The following is a 19,737-nucleotide window of genomic DNA, read 5'->3' on the forward strand; positions in this document are numbered from 1 at the left end:
GATTGCTCCTGGGCCGGGCCGGGCCGGGCCGGGCGAGTGCAGGAGCAGACTCCAAAGTCTCCAGCATCCTCCCGCGACCCTGCAAAGTCCCTTCGCACTGCCAGGACGCCCCTGGGGGTTCCACTCCTCCACTGCACCGCCCAGGTGCCGGGCTCCCTTCAGGACCGCGCGCGGCGGGGGCTGCAGCGACCAGGGACACAGCAAACCCCGGCCGCGGCCCGCTAGTCTGTTCAGCAAACACCTGCTCCGCTCCCTGCACGTCCCGGCCCCGGCCCCGCCAGGTGCGCCGCTGCCCCTCCGTCCGCCACTCCCCGCATCCCCGCGGCGGGCGCGGCGGCGCCAGCCCCTCTGGGCCCAGGACCTCGGCCTGTCCCCGGGCCCAGCGGCCGCACGCCTTCGGGCCTCCCGGGCGGTTCCGCCCGGCGCGCCAAGGCCTCGGAGTCGCTCCGCGGGCCCCGGGTCTGGGCCTCCCGCGCCCCCGGGTCCCCGCCTCTTACCGGTGGAAGGTGAGCTGCTTCCTGCGGCTGCTGTAGCGGTTGCAGCACTGCCGGGCCGCGCACGACTTCGGCATCTCGAGCCAGGCCCGGCTGCCCCCAACAAAGATGGCGGCGGCGGCGGCGGCGGCGGGGCCTGCGGGGAGGGGAGGGACCTGCGGGAGGGGCGGGGCCGCTGGGAGGTGGTGACGGGCCTGGCTCGCCTCCAGGGCGCGCTCATCCTGCCATCCCAGCCACCCGCGTCTCCCCAGGGTCGGACGGGACCCGGGGCGCCACGTCAAGGGGTGCTCCGGGCCCCAATTCAGGCCCGAAACCCCAACTCCTAGCCTTGGGCCTGTGCAAGTCTTACCCCATTCGCCAATGCTGGTCGCCTTTCACCTCCTTGCTTTGAGCACCCAACCAGGACGCATAGCCACTCACAGGCTTGGACAACTGGAAACCAACGGCCAACCCCTCAGTGTTTTTAGGGCTTTGAATTGTGAATAGGTCTGGACTCCTCTGACGTCACTGGAGGTGGTACTAGTTGGCCACTGGTGGTGTCAGTTCAGAGGCCAGACAGCTCACTGCCCTTAAGTTTGGTCACAGGGAACCCCCAAACGTGAAGAGGCAAAAAGGGCAACTGAAGGGGAGGGAGATTCCAGTTCAGGCCTTGCAGAAACTCCGAGGAGGCTGCAGCTTTCTCAAAGCAGCCTATAAGGAAGGCGTCATCTTGTGAGAAGAAAAAAAAAAAAATATCAGCCAGGCGCAGTGGCTCACGCCTGTAATCCCAGCACTTTGGGAGGCCGAGGCAGGCGGATCACCTGAGATCAGGAGTTCAAGGCCAGCCTGACCGACATGGTGAAACCCCATCTCTACTAAAAATACAAAAATTAGCCGGGCATGGTGGCGGGCACCTGTAATTCCAGCTACTCAGAAGGCTGAAGCAGGAGAATTGCTTGAACCCGGGAGGTGGAAGTTACAATGAGCCAAAATCTCATCACTGCACTTCACAGCCTAGGTGACAAGAACAAAACTCAAGTCTCAAAAACAAAAAAAAAATCAAAAGTAGGCTAACCACTCACTGGGGCTTGAGCTAATCCTCAATCTGATGAAGAAACTGCAAAAACCATTCACATCTACTCGTCCTGTGGTTTGTTTCTGAGGAATTCACCAGCAAGGTACCGTAACACCGTGGGCATTTTCCATCCTGCTAAGTGCACACTGAGACGCTGCCTTCCCAGAGACTTGATGTAATCATGCTTTGGGGAGGTAGCAAGGAGAAAAGAAACACAATTGTCCTTCAGCACAGAACGCAATCGCCTGAACCTTGAATCATGAACCTCAAAGTAGCAATATATTTATTTACAAAATATACAGTTTCACAGAAACAGCTTCGCTTTATACACATAAACTTTAAAATTACACAGAACCATGTAAACGATGTGAAGTGTCTGGCCTGGCCAAAGCCGATGGGAGGGCCTACCTTTGGGGTGACATCCCTCCCTCCCCTCACTTCATTAGCCACCAACCAGGAACCCCAGATGGGTCGTGCCTAATTTGCATATAAAGAAGCTGATTGCAGCTGCCCAGCTCAATCTAACACAAAAACCAAGGTGTCCGACTTCTTAGACACCACCCACATGGACAGATCTGCTAAAAGAACAAAAATGCAATCAAGGAAACAAAATGGAGATGAGTATCACATGCATTCCAGAGGCATCGAACCTTCTAGCACACGTGACAGTTGCCAGGGCCGGCAGTTCCATTCTAAAGTCACATGGATTCTTAAATGCACCTTTAAAAGCTTGTGGAATTTTTTTTTTCAAAGCAGAAAAACACTTTGGAGCGCTGGTTATTCATGTGGTGAAGACACTGGACAGGCGTTATCTCAGGGTAGATCTTTGGCAAATTCCTCTCCAATGCGTCCTGGCTGTTTGCCCTCGTCAGTTTCTAAACCGGCTTACTATTTTTCTCTACTGAACCTCCCCCTTGGGGATCTTCACAATAAACTGGCTTCAGAAACTATTTCTCTCTAGTTTCGTGTTAATACAAGCAACAGAACTTTTAAAAAATAAGACGGTTGGACAAGTGTGAAAGATACTAGGACAAAAAAAAATGCCTCTGATTAGCCAAATTACGGTTCAAGCCCCTTGGTGCTTCAGTGGGAGAAGGTGGGAAGAGTCTGCCTGGTGGCCTGGCACAAAGGTGCCACATGAAGGGGAAGCCCCCAGCAGGGAGAACGCGGGCCCATCCCGCTGAAAACAAACATGACTTGCTTGAGCATTCTTCCCTTTCCATGCCTTAAAGAAACAATGCTTATGAAAACCTACCAATCAATTAGAAAATGTTTTGAGAACAAGTACTTGAACTGCTGAAGAGCAGTGTTCATTTCAGAGAAAGCCGGAGCCCCTCTCCCTCCCAGCCCCAGAACTACCAGTGTTCCGGGGCACCCTGCCCTCGAGCAGAGTTCTTCCACAGCCTCCGGCATCAACTCCCAGGTTTTTCCAGAGCTGGCCCTCACAGGGGCCTCCCAGGTCCAGGATCCCAGCTGAGATTTAAGGAACTCGGCACAGTTCCAAGGGGTCATCCTGAAGGCCCATGTTACCCTATCACTCACTCACCAACTCAAAACAGAAAAAGAAAGACTCAAGTCCTAACTGTGCCCTGTGGAACCGGCAGGCCAGCCTGTCTAAAGGGCACACAAGAGTCGCCAACGGAGAGGGCTCCCTCCCAGCTCTCCTTTACCCTATTCTTTGGAGGAACACCATGCGGGTCCCAGTGATTGCCTAACCTTTATGCTGCTACCAGAATGAGGTGAAAGGAAGAGACAAGGACAGAACCTATGAGTTCCCACACTTGCAAACAGCTGGCCTGGGCCCACCAAGACCTCACACACCAACTAAGAGGGCGCTCAGCAAGAAATCAGCCTATACTTTTGGCTGTATCGTGCAAAAAGACAGGGTTTTTACATCGTGCAAAACAGGAAACTGAGTTATGAACACGGGCCACCTCAACCCCCCAACCAACTCCCTTTCCACAGAGAAGTGGCCACATTGTCCCTTTTAACAAACAGAAGGAAACCTAAGAACCACCAGCTGACCCGCCAGCCCAGCGCCCTTCCAGGGGAGCCCGAGGCCTCCCGCCAGTGCCTCCCCCAGCCGGTCAGGCAGCAGCTGAGGCAGGCAGAGGGCAAGCCACTAAGTAGGGGCAACTTGGATGGCTGCTGTACAGACACTTTTGGTAAAAGACTTAACACTCAAGAAAAAGCTTACACGTATGGCTGTTCATTAACAGGCTGGGGAAACCGAACACCTCTCCCCAACACAGTGGAAGCAGAATAACAGCTGGCACTGAGCCCAATCAGCGGGAATCTCTTAGCAATGATAGCAAAACGCACAGCTACCACGGACCCTCATTTTCAAATGAGCCAAACCCGCTGCACGTGGGTGTCCAGTCCACCTCCACTGCAGGGAACGCAGCTCTGGCAGCAGCTCTGGCTGGCAAAGGTCGCATTCGGTCACCGGCTATGTACAGTTTCTACTTTGGACAGCCTGTCCTTTTGCTTAGGCACCTAAATGGCAGGGATCTGCCCGCACCAGAGCTGAGGGTTCTGTGCTCAACTAAGAGAAGGGCAAAAAAGCCCACGGTCGCTTCCGATTCCACGCTCGCAGCCTCCTCGCCAGCCAGCAGTCAGTCCAGGAACAGCTTCCGGGAGCCCGTCCGCGAGCGGTTGGAACGGCGGATGTCAAACTTGGAGTCCCGGCACTTTTGGCAGACAAACACTTCTGGAACATTGGATTTCCGGATTTTCGCACAGGACAGGTGAATCCAGGTGTGGCACTCATTACACTCGATCATGGGGCGGCCGGCAAATGGCTTCATGCAGAAGCAGGTCACGAGGTCCCAGGAATCGTCATCTGGAAGGAAAGATACTCTCAAGGAGGGAAGAGAAATTCCCATCATTCCTCGCCATCAGCTGGGCTTCCATGAAACCCCATTAACTCTACTGACGAGAACACTTCCAACTGCCACTCGAAGCTGACACTTCTCTCTGAAAAGGCACGAGGGGCTCCAAAATGTGTGGGAACCAGGTATTACCCAGGAGATGCTTACTTTTTTTTTTTTTTTTTTTCCTAAGACAGGGTCTCACTCTGTCACCCTGGCTGGAGTGCAGTGGTGCAATCATACCTCATTGCAGCCTCAAACTCCTGCAGTCAAGCCATCCTCCCACCTCAGCCTCCCAAATAGCTGGGACTACAGGCACACACCACCACACTCGACTATTGTTTTTTTTTTTTTTTCTTGAGACGGAGTTTTGCTGTCGCCCAGGCTGGAGTGCAATGGCACGATCTTGGCTCACTGCAACCTCCACCTCCTGGGTTTAAGTAATTCTCCTACCTCAGCCTCCTGAGTAGCTGGAATTGCAGGCGCTCACCACCACGCCCAGCTAATTTTTTCTTTTTTTTTTTTTTGTATCTTTAGTAGAGTCGGGGTTTCACCATGTTGGTCAGGCTGGTCTCGAACTCCTGACCTCGTGATCTGCCTGCCTCGGCCTCCCAAAGTGCTGGGATTACAGGCATGAGCCACTGCGCCCAGCCTTTTTTTGTATTTTTGCAGTGACAGGGCTTTGCCATGCTGCCCAGGCTGGTCTCCAACTCCTGAGCTCAAGCAATCCACCCGCCTTGGCCTCCCAAAGTGCTGGGATTACTGGTGGAGCCACCGTGCCCGGCCTGGATGCTTACCTGGATGCTTACTTAGAACTATACCCTTTTTATGTTCTAAGGTCTTAGAATCTCAGCTGTCTCTAGTGGCAATCAACCCCTTCCTAAACATCTTGATATCCACATTCCTGCAGCTTTTCTCCTCCTTGGACAGTGGGGCTGTCACACTCTACAGAAGGAACCAGACCCTGTGCCCCAGAGAGATGACCATTTAATAAAATAACCTCTCTTCTAACCACAAGCCAACAAGGGTCATCATCCCTCAGGGACCACTCACCTGAGTCCACCATGATGTCCTCATCATTGCCAGTGCTGTCCTCGTCTCGGAACACCACCTGCTTTCCCTGCCGGACGATAGTCCGTTTGCCTTCAGTTTTTATTTCTTTGACCTGATCAGGTGACACAGTGGCACAAGATCCACTCGAGGGAGTATCGGAGTCCCAGCCCGAGCAGGGGTCGCTGGGAGCCTGGGGGATATCCTGCAAGGTGGGACTCGTGGGGGTCTCCACGTAGGGGTCAGCGGCTTCCAGCTTCAGCAAGCCCCCCCTGTACCCCTCTTTCCCAGGCGCATCACTGTCCCTGCGCTTCCTCTTCTTCTTCTTCTTCAGCTTGTCCGTTTTCTTTCTGTCCAGCAGGAAGTTACTGGGCTTGGCTCGCTGCAAGAGAGTGGGCTGCAGGTGGCTAAAGCAGCGGTCAGAGACTGGCAAGGGCACTGAGGACGCGATGTCTGAGAAACCCGCGTCCCAGCCGTCGCTGTCAATGGTACCAGCAGTGCTGTTAGCAGGGCTGGGGCTGCTCCTTAAAGGGAGTTCCTAAAAAGACAAAGGTGGCAGATTCCAGTTACTGGTGACAAGATCCAGCCCAAAGCAGAGCATCCCCAGCCACCCAGCCATGTCAGACCTCCAGAGACATCTGCACAACTTTGAGCTTCTCTGCCCATCAGCATCACACTTGAAACAACAGTAACATGAGTTCTGGCTGGGCGTGGTGGCTCACACCTGTAATCCCAGCACTCTGGGAGGCCAAGGCAGGCGGATCACCTGAGACCAGGAGTTCAAGACCAACCTGGCCAACATGGTGAAACCCCATCTCTACTAAAAATACAAAAATTAGCTGGGCGTGGTGGTGGCGCCTGTGTAGTCCCAGCTACTTGGGAGGCTGAGGCAGGAGAATCGCTTGAACCCGGGAGGCAAATGTTGCAGTGAGCCACTGCACTCCAGCCTTGGTAACGGGAGGGAGATTCTGTGTCTCCAAAAAAAAAAAACCCAGTGCCATCAGTGCCATGAGTTTAATGTGATGCCACGAAGAGAGAAACTCCCTGCTGAACCCTCAGCCCCATCTTAGAGACAGAAAATTCATCAGTGTGCAACAGGTGTCTGTGGGAAGGAGTGCTGTGGACACCCACTCCTATCTGCTCATCGTTCCCTGATTGTAAAACCTCTCCTTCCATTTGCCCTCCCAAGAGATATATTGTTTTAAGTGAATTTAAATTAGTTTTGAGAATTTCCTGACACTCTTAAAAAACTAGACATTCCAAAATATTGCAGAATCCAAGTAGGTAATTACTGCCCCAAAGCAGTGAAGTAAACTCTATGGTTCCTTCAGATCACAAGCATATCATTTGCAAACAGTGGCAACGTTCTCCTTGTCTTGTTAGAAAACAGGCATTAGGCTGGGTGCGGTGGCTCACACCTGTAATCCCAGCACTTTGGGAGGCTGAGGCGGGTAGATCACCTGAGGTCAGGAGTTTGACACCAGCCTGGCCAACATGGTGAAACCCCCCTCTCTACCAAAAATACAAAAAAATTAGCTGGGCATGATGGCTGACACCTGTAATCCCAGCTACTTGGGAGGCTGAAGCAGGGAGAATTGCTTGAACCCAGGAGGCAGAAGTTGCAGTGAGCTGAGATCGCACCACCACACTCCAGCCTGAGCCACAGAGCAAGACTCCGTCTCAAAAAAAGAAAAAAAGAAAGAAAAGAAAGCAGGCATTAGCCACCTATGTAGCAGATGGAAATAAACCAATGCTGGCAGTTTGCCTGCTAGAAATATACTGAATGCAGCTGGGCACAGTGGCTCGTGCCTGTAAACCCAGCACTCTGGGAGACCAAGGCAGGAGGATCACTACCTCGAGACCAGCCTCGGCAACACAGTGAGACCTTGTCTCTACAAAAAATAAAATTACGGCCAAACGCAGTGGCTCACGCCTGTAATCCTAGCACTTTGGGAAGCCAAGGCAGGTGGGTCACCTGAGGCCAGGAGTTTGACACCAACCTGGGCAACATGGCGAAACCTTGTATCTACTAAAAATACAAAAATTAGGTGGGTGTGGTGGTGGGCCTGTAGTCCCAGCTACTTGGAAGGCTGAGGTGGGAGGATCACTTCAGCACAGGAGAAAGAGGCTGCAGTGAGCCAAGATTGTGCCACTGCACTCCAGCCTGGGCAACAGAGCAAGACCTGTCGCAAAAAAAAAAAAAGCTGGATTGTTCGATTTTGAGCTTAATCGAATATGAAAGAGGCCTGAAGTCTGAGCACCACAGCCGCTCTCCTCCAGTCCTGCCCTTTTCTCAGCAAGTGAAAAACAAAACCTCCTTCATCTACATCAAGTTGCAGCCATGAGTCCCTGAAGACAATCATACGCATTTCGGGCAGCCAGGGAGCTGAGACAGAGGCAGCGTGTGCACTGAGTCCAGCCATCTGGTTGAACCCCAAGCTCCACCACTAATCAGTGGGTGACCTAAGACAAAGTTTTCCCTCTCTATGCCTTAGTTTCCTCAGCTTATAAACTGGAGATAAAAAATAGCACCTACCTCATAGCATTACATAGGCCAAGAATAGTGTCCAGCTATGGTCAACAGTCAGTAACTACAGACCCTTATTAAAAGCAAGCAGACAGCCAGGTGCAGTGGCTCAACGCTTGTAATCCCAGCACTTTTGGGAGGCCGAGGCGGGTGGATCATGAGGTCAGGAGTTTGAGACCACCCTCAACAACACGGTGAAACCCCGTCTCTAGTAAAAATACAAAAAACTAGCTGGGTGTGGTGGCGCGCCCAGCTACTCATGAGGCTGAGACAGGAGAATCGCTTGAACCCAGGAGGCAGAGGTTGCAGTGAGCCACAATTGCACCACGGCACTCCAGCCTGGGCGACAGAGCCAGACTCCATTTCAAACAAACAAACAAAAAGAGCAAGCAAATATCACATATTTTATTTGTAAATAAACTGAAAGTTTACTAAACCGGCTGGGCGGTAGCTCACGCCTGTAATCCCAGCACTCTGGGAGGCCGAGGCAGGTGAATCACCTGAGGTCAGGAGTTCGAGACCAGTCTGGCCAACAAGGTGAAACCCTGTCTCTACCAAAAATACAAAAAAGAATTAGCTGGGCGTGGTGGCGCACGCCTGTCATCCCAGCTACTGAGGAGGTTGAGGCAGGAGAATCCCTTGAACCCGGGGGTGGAGTTTTACGACACTGCACTCCAGCCTGGGCGACAGAGCAAGTTTCCATTCCAAAAAAAAAGAAAGTTTACTAAATCATTTTCTGGACAAGCCTGCATTTTCTACCAGAGTTTTTACCAGAGTTTTAGAACCATTTCCCCAGCTAATTTAAACTCTCAAGAAACAGATTTCTGCCAGACTAGTGACTGGGGTCACCACAAGCAGCCCCTTCCAAACCTACTGACCCTCTGACCAGTCAGAAGCCCACAAACTTGCGGTGGAGGCACTGGGTTTGACTACTCATCAAGAAAGGTCTCAGAAACTCAGAAGATTACCTCCTTCGGATAAGGGATGTAGCCAGCATAAGCCAAGACAAAGGTGCAGAATTTGTTGAAGTCTTCCACGGTCCTGCGCCTCTTGCAACTGGGGGAGTATTCCTATTAAGGGGAGAGAAAAGGGAATGTATTTGAAGGACAGGCTTCTAGGCGGAATCACAGAAACAAAAGGAAGTAAGCTGGAACTTTTGTAGTCAACCACTCAAAAAATACCGTTAGATTTACACAGTCCACAAACAAGATACGGTAAGTTCAGGTCAAGAAATAACACCATTTTCAGAAAGCAAAAAGAGGAGTATTAAGACTTTATGCCAAGAATGCTGAGAAATCAGCTGGGAGATAAAAACTTCTACAAAAGTCTATTTCTTAGTGCTCATGTGGCATTTTCTGACTTTATCTATTAGTTTCCACAGGCCTATCAGGCGAAGCTCTAATAACTACTTTTTTTCTACAGATTTTCCATTCTGAGTATGAACTGCTGCAGCAACAGCTGTAACTGATGTACGTTAAGTGATTTCAAAAATCAACCACTCGCCGGGCGTGGTGGCTCTCGTCTGTAATCCCAGCACTTTGGGAGGCCGAGGAGGGCGGATCACGAGGTCAGGAGTTCGAGACCAGCCTGACCAACATGGTGAAACCCCGTCTCTACTAAAAATACAAAAATTAGCCGGGCGTGGTGGCGTGCACCTGTAGTCCCAACTACTCAGGAGGCTGAGGCAGGAGAATCGCGTGAACCCGGAGGCGGAGGTTGCAGTGAGCCAAGATCGCGCCAACTCAAGATTCCAACTCAAAAAAATAAATAAATAAATAAAAATCAACCACTCATTCTCCAGAGCTCTCGGAGACCTGGACCCTGGAGCTCACTCCTGGCTGACCCTGCCAAGCTAGCGCCACCTGAGGACCCCTCTCTCGTGCTCAGAGGGTCCCCTCCACTCTCCCAGCCAGTCGGGATGCCAGGCACCCAACTATCTCAACTCACAATAAGCCAAGAACCTTACTGCGAAACTTAGTCTTACATTTAAACGGAATAGTGGAGGTTTTTGCTCGCGGGTCCCAGCCCCATTCAATCTAGAAACACCCATCACAAAAAGATATTTTCTCCTGAGAGAGAAGCACGGAGAGATGGAGCTCTTATTTGCTCCTAAGCAAAACAAGTGTGCCGTATTGCTGTTTATTCGCCCGGCACGTTCCCTGAGGTTCCTTTCAGTGCCTTGTCCGACCCACCCCCATCCTTCCCGAGGTGCTGTTACCCGGCCGCCACTCTGCTGGGGGAAAGCCGGTGGGGAAATGGGGGGCAGGGGTCTCGGGCCGCCCCTCCCGCCGCGAGGAGCAGGCGTGCGGCCCGCGGGTTTTCTTTCGAGAAAGTCAGTCCCCTTAGAAAATTATTTTCTCAACCTGGTTCAAGCAAACCTCCTCCTCTCCCACCCCCTTGGACCCCAGGGCCGCCCACGGAGCGGAGGCGAAGGCCCGCGTTGACCGCGCTCCCCGCACTGGCGAGCCTGCCCAGCCACGGGAACCGCGGGCCGCCACCCGGGCCTCCAACTCCCGCGAAGAACTTTTCTTTCGGCGGGGAACCAGCAGAAGTGGGTCAAAAACCCGAATGCCAAATGGAGGGCGGCGACGGCCTCGGGCCGGGGGCGCGCAGGAGGCACCGGCGCGGGGACTGGGGGGCTCCACGCCGCCCCCACACGGCCCACGCCGCCCGCCCCCCCGGCAGCCTCCTCGGAAAGCAGATGGCGGAGCGGCCCCCACCCGCCCTCCCGCGGCAGCCGCCCCCCGCGACACTCGGCCCCGGAAGGTGCGGGGCCCATCCCGCGGGTATGTGTGAGGGGGGTGCGCCAGGCAGGATTCCGGGGTCCCAGGCCTGGGGAGGCCCTGCGAAACCCCGGGGGCGGCAGCGAGACCGGCGGGCTCCGGCGCCGCCTCCCCTCCCCCACCCGCCCGCGGTCGCCGGACCCGCACCCCCGACCCCAACGAGCCTCGGCTGGGGGGAGGGGACCGCGCGGGGGGGAGGCCGGGAGCCCCGAGGGCCGATCCCCGGAAGGAGGGGGAGTGAGCCGGGGCGGAGCCAGCAAAGCCCGCGGGCGGGGGGCGGGGGGCGGGGGCCCGAGGAGAGAGGCCAGCGCGCCGGGGGGCGGTGGGTGGGGGCAGGACTCGGGTCCCCAGAGCGGGTGGGGCCCCCGGAGGACGCGGCCCCCGAGAGCCGTAGGGGGCGGGGGCCGACTGGGCCCCGCGCGGAGTCAGGGGGCGGGGCGCGGGCCACCGGGCCCGGGGGATCGGGGGAGCAGCCGGGGGTCTCGGGAGCCGACCCCGGTCAGAGGGGGACCTAAAACTCCTCGAGAGCAACCGGAGCCAGGGGCGGGCGGCGGCTCGGACCGCGTCCCCGGGGGCGGGGAAAGAGTAAGCAGGCCGGCGGGGAGGGGCTGGGGGCGCCGACAGGTCCCAGGGCGACGCGAGGCCGGAGAGGGGCGGCCCGGGGGAGAGAAATAGGCGCAACGGCCCTGGGGAAAGGGCGCGGAGAGGACGCGGAGGTCCGCGGAGGGGACGCGGAGGCGAGGCCCGGCGGAGAGGACCGAGCGCGGGCCCGAGCAGGGGGCGGGGGTTGGGCTCCCGGGGGGGCCGACGAGGGGAAAGCGGGGGAAGGGGAGGGCGGCGCTCCGGGCGACCGGGGGTCCGGCTGCCTGAGGAGGGCAGGATCGCGGAGGGGGTGGTCGGGGGCGATTCGGACGCACAGCTTCACTCACCTCCGGGTGGAAGGCGGCGGCGCAAGAGTCAGAGTCCATGTTCCGGGCGGGGGGCGGCGGCGGCTGCGAGAGTGCAGGGGCTGGGATGCTGGAGCGGGGCCGCCCGGGGCTGGGGGCTCGGGCGGCTGCGCAGGGCGAGGGCGGACCCGGGAGGGGTCGCCCGGGCTGGAGGTGATGGGGGGCTCAGCGCGTCGCTTCTCAAGCTCTGTGACCCCGGACTGGCGGTTCCACCGCCGAGCGGAGTGGACGATGCAGCTCCCGCGGCGGTAGAGGCGGGAGAGTGGCTGCAGGGGGCGGCGGCGGCGGCGGTGAGCGGGAACCCGACCGGCTCCCCGACCTGACGCCCAGTTCGGCTCGTGTCTCCGGAGGGAGGGCGGGAGAGCCGTGAGGCCTATCGGGAAATGTAGTCTGGGTGGCGACTGGAAGCCAGCGGCGAGGGGGCGTGGCGCGGGAGGCGGGCGCGGTGCCTTGTGGGAGTGGTAGTCCAAGGCCCCGCCAATACTGCGCACAAAGGAAACCTTGGGGACTCCAACCCCCATGAGGCTCCGCGGCGGCGGCCCCGGTGTGTGGAGGCGGGTCTTCTGGACTCGAGGCCGCGCAAGCGGGGGAGGTGCGGGGGCCCGCGCCGGCTCGGCCGCGGGGGGAGGGGCAGTGTGAGCGGTAGCGCCTCGGTCTCGGCGGGCGCGGGGGCGGGAGTCGCTGCGGCGGTGGGGGCGGGGCTGACGGCCCGGGTTGCGAAGGGCGGCGGCGGCTGGCACCTACCCTTCCTCGTCTCCTGCTTAGGGTTCGCGCCCCTTTGTGGGGCGGGGGTCCCCGAGGCCTGGCCGGGAGTAGGGGCGGCAGGGGCGGGGACGCTGACGTCGCGGCCGCCCCGGGCATCGCTCCCCGCTCCCCGCTCCCCGCTAAGGGCGGAGTCGCCGCCCGGGCCCCCGCTCCAGGCCGTGCTCAGCGAAGTTGTTTTCGCGGCTGCGGGCTTCGTGCGGCTCCCTGCTCCGGGCCCGCGGGGCCGGGACTGGACCGGGCTCTTCTCTAGGCATCTGCGGGATTCACTCGAGGGGGCCGGGTTCGTGCATTAAAAACACCGGACCAGCGTTGTCAGTGTTCTAAAGAGGTGTGCGTTGAGTTTGCTTTCTGTTGCCGCCTAAGCTTAACCTTGGGACCGGCCGTTTTCCCACTCTCCTGAATATCCTCCGGCCCGCAGGGCGAGGCGGAGACGCGGTGTTTGGTGCTGGCATCGACTGGTACTTGTTTAGTGGTGTTTAACTGGGATGGGCAGTGTGTAAACGCTGGACCGCAGAGTATCCGACAGCTGTACGTGTGGAAGGCTGGCCGGACACGGTGGGGACTGCCCCTATGCGGTGACCAAAAGGCGGTCTGACGGGAACATTTTTAATAACCATTCGAAAGTGGGGGAAAAAGGTAAGTACAAAACGCAGATGATTCAGTAACCTGTTTGGTAGCTTCGAAGAAGTTAAAGGGGAGTGACACAAAATTTAAAATTCAAATTAGAAAACGAACTCTTGGAGATACTAGTAAGATATTTGACAGGCGCCGAATGCTCCATCAAGCTGGCTGTTGCTATTTCAAGGGTTATGATCATTCTGATGAAGATATTTAATAGTTAGGAGATGGTGTTAATCTTAGAAATACTTCTCTGAGCGGCCGGGCGCGGTGGCTCGCGCCTGTATTCCCAGCACTTTGGGGGGCCGAGGCGGGTGGATCACGAGGTCAGGAGTTCGAGACCAGCCTGACCAACATGGTGAAACCCCGTCTTTACTAAAAATACAAAAATTAGATGGGCGTGGTGGCGGGCGCCTGTAATCCCAGCTGCTTGGGAGGCTGAGGCGGGAGAATTGCTTGAACCCGGGAGGCGGAGCTTGCAGTGAGCCGAGATCGTGCCACTGCACTCCAGCCTGGGCGACAGAGCGAGACTCTGTCTCAAAAAAAAAAAAGAAACACTTCTCTGAGCCTCAGTTTCCTAAGCTGTTAAATTTTAGCGTAGTGCCTGGCTAAATAAATGGTAGCTTACTGTTGTTGTTGTTGTTTTATTATTTCTGCAATATTGTAGCCCATTGGAGGGCTTCCCAAAGGTGATAAATTGAGGTACTTTACAAGATAAAACATAAAATTACTGATTAAAACAGAGACATTGGACTTGGCCCATCGAGACTTGATTAACAACTTCTTATACAATTGCACAGATGATTTAGCCAGATTTGGAGTGTTACCTGGTTACTGTGACCAAAGCAGATGCCCCGAGGTTAGCCTGTATTGCCCAAGGCCATATTCACAAGGAGCAACTCGTTTTGCCAGAATAAGAAACACTGCTAAGGTGTTGATCCCGTTGGTAGTTTAAAAATGTAAATACCAAAAAGAATAATTCTTTTTTTTTGGAGACAGAATCTCCCTCTGTCGCCAGGCTGGAGTACAGTGGCGCGATCTCAGCTCACTGCAACCTCCACCTCCCGGGTTCAAGCGATTCTCCTGCCTCAGCCTCCCGAGTAGCCTGGACTACCAGCGCCCACCACCACGCCCAGCTAGTTTTTGTATTTTTAGTACAGACAGGGTTTCACCATGTTGGCCAGATGGTCTTGATCTCTTGACCTCGTCATCCGCACACCTAGGCCTCCCAAAGTGCAGGGATTATAGGCGTGAGCCACCGCGCCTGGCCAAGAATAATTATTAGAGGTGAAACCCAAGTGAAAGAAGAGGGAATTTTTTTTTTAACACCTCATTATTATCCCCTGTGGTAAATGTTTCACATAATAAACATTAAATCCTTCCCCACACACACACATATTAAGAAATTATTGGGCCAGGCATGGTGGCTCACACCTGTAATCCTAGCACTTTGGGAGGCCGAGGCAGGCAGATCACCTGAGGTCAGGAGTTCGAGACCAGCCTGACCGACATGGGTCAGGGAGGTGGAGGTTGCAGTGAGCCGAGATCACGCCATTGCACTCCAGCCTGGGCAACAAGAGCGAAACTCCATCTCAAAAAAAGAAAGAATGGCCACCTGCCTCAGCCTCCCCCAAAGTGCTGGGATTAACAGGCGTGAGCCACCATGCCAGGCCTAATTTTTTTTTTTTTAAGACAGGGTCTCCCTATGTTGCCAAGGCTGTTCTGGAACTCCTGGGCTCAAGGGATCCTCCCGCCTAGGCCTCCCAAATTGTAGAGTTTACAGTCCTGAGCTATCTTGCCTGCCTGGAGTGAATACCCATTCTAAGCAAAAGTTATCACTTGAGTCTGAAAATCTGTCCCCTGACTCAATCCATGTTTGGGATTTTCCTTCCTTGATGTAACCAAGTAGTCCAATATAGGCCTGTGAATTCTAAGCTCAGTTTTGTCAACAAGTCCATTATTCTGAGTAGGTCCTTCATTTCCAATTTGAGAGTTTATTCTTCTTTCTTTTTTTTTCTTTTTTGAGACAGTTTCACTCTTGTTACCCCTGCTGGAGTGCAGTGGTGTGATCCCGGTTCACCACAACCTCCATCTCCCGGGTTCAAGCGATTCTCCTGCCTCAGCCTCCTGAGTAGCTGGGATTACAGGCATGCGCCACAACACCCGGCTAATTTTTTGTATTTTTAGTAGAGACGGGGTTTCACCATGTTGGCCAGGCTGGTCTTGAACTCTTGGCCTCATGTGATCTGCCTGTCTCAGCCTCCCAAAGTGCTGGGATTACAGGCATAAGCCACCGCACCCAGATATTTATTGAATATGTTTTTAGTAAACAGTAATTTTTAGTACATAGATATGACCTGTACCTTCCTGCTACTCCAGTGAAAGAGAAAACTTCAAGAAAAAGGACCTCTTTTGTCTTTCCTTCTATTTCCCTTAGAAATACAGCCCTTTGGAGGAAAATTTAGACATTAATGTTTACCATCCTTTCCCTAAATTCAGAAAAAGGACTATACCACTTGTAGTTGACCCAAACGATCTCATAATATGTAGCTGTGGAGTAATAAAGTTGATTTTCTCACGCCTGTAATCCCAGCACTTTGGGAGGCCGAGGCGGGCAAGTCACGAGGTCAAGAGATCAAGACCATCCTGTCCAACATGTTGAAACCCTGTCTGTACTAAAAATACAAAAATTATCTGGGTGTGGTGGCACGCATCTGTAGTCCCAGCTACTCCGGAGGCTGAGGCAGGAGAATGGCGTGAACCCGGAAGGCAGAGGTTGCAGTGAGCAGAGATCATGCCACTGCACTCCAGCCTGGCGACAGAGTCAGACTCCGTCTCAAAAAAAACAGTTGATTTTCTGTGACAGGATTAGGTTTGTTCAGTAGCTCCCGTTTTTTTCATAGGTGTATTGTACTACTCCTGGGCTGCAGGGGGCGAATCTGAAATTCCTTGATTAGTTCAAGAACATTCACCACAGTAGCCAGATCCTTGGAGTCTATGATTCTTTGTTTTCTGCTAAAAACAAAAAACAAACTAATTATACCAACTGCTGAATACTAATTCTCAGATGATTATAGTTACTTAGGAGAGGAGGAAAAAAGCCAACGTTAGCACAGGTTGCAACAAGTTAAAAATACTAAGAATACCATGGTTTCCCAGTAAGTAACTTGAGAATGTGGTTATTTTAATTGAGTTACCAAATATAGCTTCACCTTCCTAAATCTCAGCAGCTACACTGCATCCACTTGAGGGAACATACAAGAAAGCTTTCTGTCTCCCATTTTAGCTCTGTGCTTTAGTGCAGGTGTGAGCATAACCAAAGGTTTGCTTTTCAAATGTTTCAGCTTTTTGTTCAGCTTAATAGTTTTTGTTTTTGTTTTTCTGAGACGGAGTCTTGCTCTGTCACCCAGGCTTGAGTGTAGTGGCGCGATCTGGGCTCACTGAAACCTCTGCTTCCCGGGTTCTAGAGATTCTCCTGCCTCAGCCTCCCAAGTAGCTGGGATTACAGGCGCGTGCCACCGCGCCCGGTAAATTTTTATTTATTTATTTTTTTTTTTTATTTATTTAAAAAAAAATTTTTTTTTTTTGAGACGGAGTCTTGCTCTGTCGCCAGGCTAGAGTGCAGTAGGGTGATCTCGGCTCACTGCAACCTCTGTCTCCCCCGTTCAATCAATTCCGCTGTCTCAGCCTCTCGAGTAGCTGGGACTAGAGGCGCACGCCACCACGCCCAACTAATTTTTTGTATTTTAGTAGAGACAGGGTTTCACCATGTTGGCCAGGATGGTCTCCATCTTCTGACCTTGTGATCTGCCCATTTTGGCCTCCCAAAGTGCTGGGATTACAGGTGTGAGCCACGGCACCCAGCCTAATTTTTTGTATTTTTAGTAGAGACAGAGTTTCACCATGTTGGCCAGGCTAGTCTCAAACTCCTGACCTCAGGTGATCTGACTGCCTTGGCCTCCCAAAGTGCTGGGATTACAGGCCTGAGCCACTGCGCCCAGCCTTTGTTTTTTTGTGTTTTTTTTTTTGTTTTTTTTTAGCCTGGAGTGCAGTGGTTCGAACACGGCTCACTATAGTCACTGCACCCTAGGCCTCCTGGGCTCAGGTGATCCCCCTGCCTCAGCCTTCCTAGTAGCTGGGACTACAGGCATGCACCAGCACATCCAGCTTATTTTTGTTTTTTGTTTTTGTTTTTTGTTTTTTTGAGGCGGAGTCTTGCTGTGTCGCCCAGGCTGGAGTGCAGTGGCGCGATCTCGGCTCACTGCAAGCTCCGCCTTTTGGGTTCATGCCATTCTCCTGCCTCAGCCTCCCGACTAGCTGGGACCACAGGTGCCCGCCACCATGCCCGGCTAATTTTTTGTTTTTTTAGAAAGACGGGGTTTCACTGTGTTAGCCAGGATGGTCTTGATCTCCTGACCTCATGATCTGCCCTCCTCGGCCTCCCAAAGTGCTGGTTATTTTTGTATTTTTTGTAGAGAAGGGATTTTGCCACATGGCCCAGGCTGATCTTGAACTCCTGGTCTCAAACGATCTCACCACCTCGGCCTCCCAGAGTGCTGGGATTATGGGCATGAGCCACCACGCCCAGCCCAGTATATTCTTAGGAATTCTTTTTACCCTCTGTTTTCTGCCTTGCTCACTTCCGTTTCCAGGAGATGGGAAAAAAAGTGAAAATTCCACAAAATCTTCTTTTCAGCTTTTAGTAACTTGAAAACTGTATGAATATGTGTGTGAATCATTTGAAATCATTAATAATTTATAGACTATATATTGTCAGTGTTTCACACAGTGAATCTGACCTATAGATAGAAGAATCAAATGAGCTTCTTGAGTTCATACTGGTAGAATACAAAGGTAATAGCTAAGCTGGACCTGGTGGCTTACACCTGTAACCCCAGCACTTTGGGAGGTCGAGGCAGGTGGATCACGAGGTCAGGAGTTAGAGACCAGCCTTGCCAACACAGTGAAACATCGTCTCTACTAAATATAAAAATTAGCTGGGCGCTCTCTCCTCTCTCCTCTCTCCTCTCCCCTCTCCCCTCTCCCCGTTCCACGGTCTCCCTCTCATGCCGAGCCAAAGCTGGACTGTGCTGCTGCCATCTCGGCTCACTGCAACCTCCTTGCCTGATTGTCCTGCCTCAGCCTGCCGAGTGCTTGCGATTGCAGGCGCGCGCCGCCACGCCTGACTGGTTTTTGTATTTTTTTGGTGGAGACGGGGTTTCGCTGTGTTGGCCGGGCTGGTCTCCAGCTCCTAACCGCGAGTGATCCACCGGCCTCGGCCTCCCGAAGTGCCGGGATTGCAGACGGAGTCTCGTTAACTCAGTGCTCAATGGTGCCCAGGCTGGAGTGCAGTGGCGTGATCTCAGCTCGCTACAACCTCCACCTCCCAGCCGCCTGCCTTGGCCCCCCAAAGTGCGGAGATTGCAGCCTCTGCCCGGCTGCCACCCCGTCTGGGAAGTGAGGAGCGTCTCTGCCTGGCCGCCCATCGTCTGGGATGTGAGGAGCCCCTCTGCCTGGCTGCCCAGTCTGGAAACTGAGGAGCGTCTCTGCCCGGCCGCCATCCCACCTGGGAAGTGAGGAGCGCCTCTTCCCAGCCGCCATCCCATCTAGGAAATGAGGAGCGTCTCTGCCCGGCCGCCCATCGTCTGAGATGTGGGGAGCGCCTCTGCCCCGCCGCCCCGTCTGGGATGTGAGGAGCGCCTCGGCCCAGCCGCGACCCCGTCTGGGAGGTGAGGAGCGTCTCTGCCCGGCCGCCCCGTCTCAGAAGTGAGGAGACCCTCCGCCTGGCAACCGCCCCGTCTGAGAAGTGAGGAGCCCCTCCGCCCGGCTGCCACCCCGTCTGGGAAGTGAGGAGCGTCTCCGCCCGGCAGCCACCCCGCCCGGGAGGGAGGTGGGGGTCAGCCCCCACCGGGCCAGCCGCCCCGTCTGGGAGGGAGGTGTGGGGGATCAGCCCCCCTGCCCGGCCAGCCACCCCGTCCGGGAGGTGAGGGGCACCTCTGCCCGGCCGCCCCTACTGGGAAGTGGGGAGCTCCTCTGCCCGGCCAGCCGCCCCGTCTGGGAGGGAGGTGGGGGGGTCAGCCCCCGCCTGGCCAGCCTCCCCGTCCAGGTGGGAGGTGGGGGGGTCAGCCCCCCGCCCGGCCAGCCGCCCCCTCCGGGAGGGAGGTGGGGGGGTCAGCCCCCCACCCAGCCAGCCGCCCCGTCCGGGAGGGAGGTGGGGGGATCAGCCCCCCGCCCGGCCATCCGCCCCGTCTGGGAGGGAGGTGGGGGGGGTCAGCCCCCCCCACCCGGCTAGCCACCCTGTCCGGGAGGGAGGCGGGGGGGCTCAGCCTCCTGCCCAGCCAGTCGCCCCGTCCGGGAGGGAGGTGAGGGGGTCAGCCCCCCGCCCGGCCAGCCACCCCATCCGGGAGGTGAGGGGCGCCTCTGCCCGGCCGCCCCTACTGGGAAGTGAGGAGCTCCTCTGCCCGGCCAGCCGCCCCGTCCGGGAGGGAGGTGGGGGGGTCAGCCCCCTGCCTGGCCAGCCGTCCCGTCCGGGAGGGAGGTGGGGGGGGTCAGCCCCCGCCCGGCCAGCCGCCCCTACTGGGAAGTGAGGAGCCCCTCTGCCCGGCCAGCCGCCCCGTCTGGGAGGGAGG

At 55.3% G+C, this 19,737-nt stretch overlaps 2 protein-coding genes across 11 annotated transcripts in view; both read right to left on the reverse strand.

The window, feature by feature from the left end:
• THAP3 (THAP domain containing 3) overlaps positions 1-978 on the reverse strand; it is a 33,491-nt gene extending 32,513 nt beyond the window's left edge. For 5 of the 10 annotated variants that reach the window (XM_063786980.1, XM_054662308.2, XM_054662312.2 and 2 more), the window contains exon 1: positions 498-629. In XM_063786980.1, coding sequence (XP_063643050.1) covers positions 498-571 — 74 coding nt within the window. In that variant the 5' untranslated portion in view covers positions 572-629. Of the gene's footprint in view, positions 1-497; positions 650-843 lie in introns of those variants that run through there. The other 5 variants (XM_063786969.1, XM_009447463.4, XM_514343.8 and 2 more) reach the window with 5 other exon arrangements.
• Positions 979-1,805: 827 nt separating this feature from the next.
• PHF13 (PHD finger protein 13) lies at positions 1,806-12,281 on the reverse strand. The gene is made up of 4 exons (XM_525170.8): positions 11,708-12,281; positions 8,964-9,065; positions 5,472-6,006; positions 1,806-4,390 (listed from the first exon to the last, which is right to left on the reverse strand). The coding sequence occupies exons 1-4, from the start codon at positions 11,744-11,746 to the stop codon at positions 4,164-4,166; spliced, it is 903 nt and encodes a 300-aa protein (XP_525170.2). The 5' UTR covers positions 11,747-12,281; the 3' UTR covers positions 1,806-4,163.
• Between the last annotated feature and the right edge of the window lie 7,456 nt (positions 12,282-19,737).

Source organism: Pan troglodytes, chromosome 1 (genome assembly GCF_028858775.2).
Source record: "Pan troglodytes isolate AG18354 chromosome 1, NHGRI_mPanTro3-v2.0_pri, whole genome shotgun sequence".
Taxonomy (NCBI): Eukaryota; Metazoa; Chordata; class Mammalia; order Primates; family Hominidae; genus Pan; species Pan troglodytes.

Bases quoted from the DNA above. Each gene is read 5' to 3' on its own strand.
- PHF13 (XM_525170.8), bottom strand. From the start codon at position 11,746: ATGGACTCTGACTCTTGCGCCGCCGCCTTCCACCCGGAG. The intron at 9,066-11,707 runs GTGAGTGAAGCT...TCCCCTTAATAG, and splicing joins CCGCCGCCTTCCACCCGGAG to GAATACTCCCCCAGTTGCAA. The intron at 4,391-5,471 runs GTGAGTGGTCCC...CTTTCCTTCCAG, and splicing joins GGACATCATGGTGGACTCAG to ATGACGATTCCTGGGACCTC.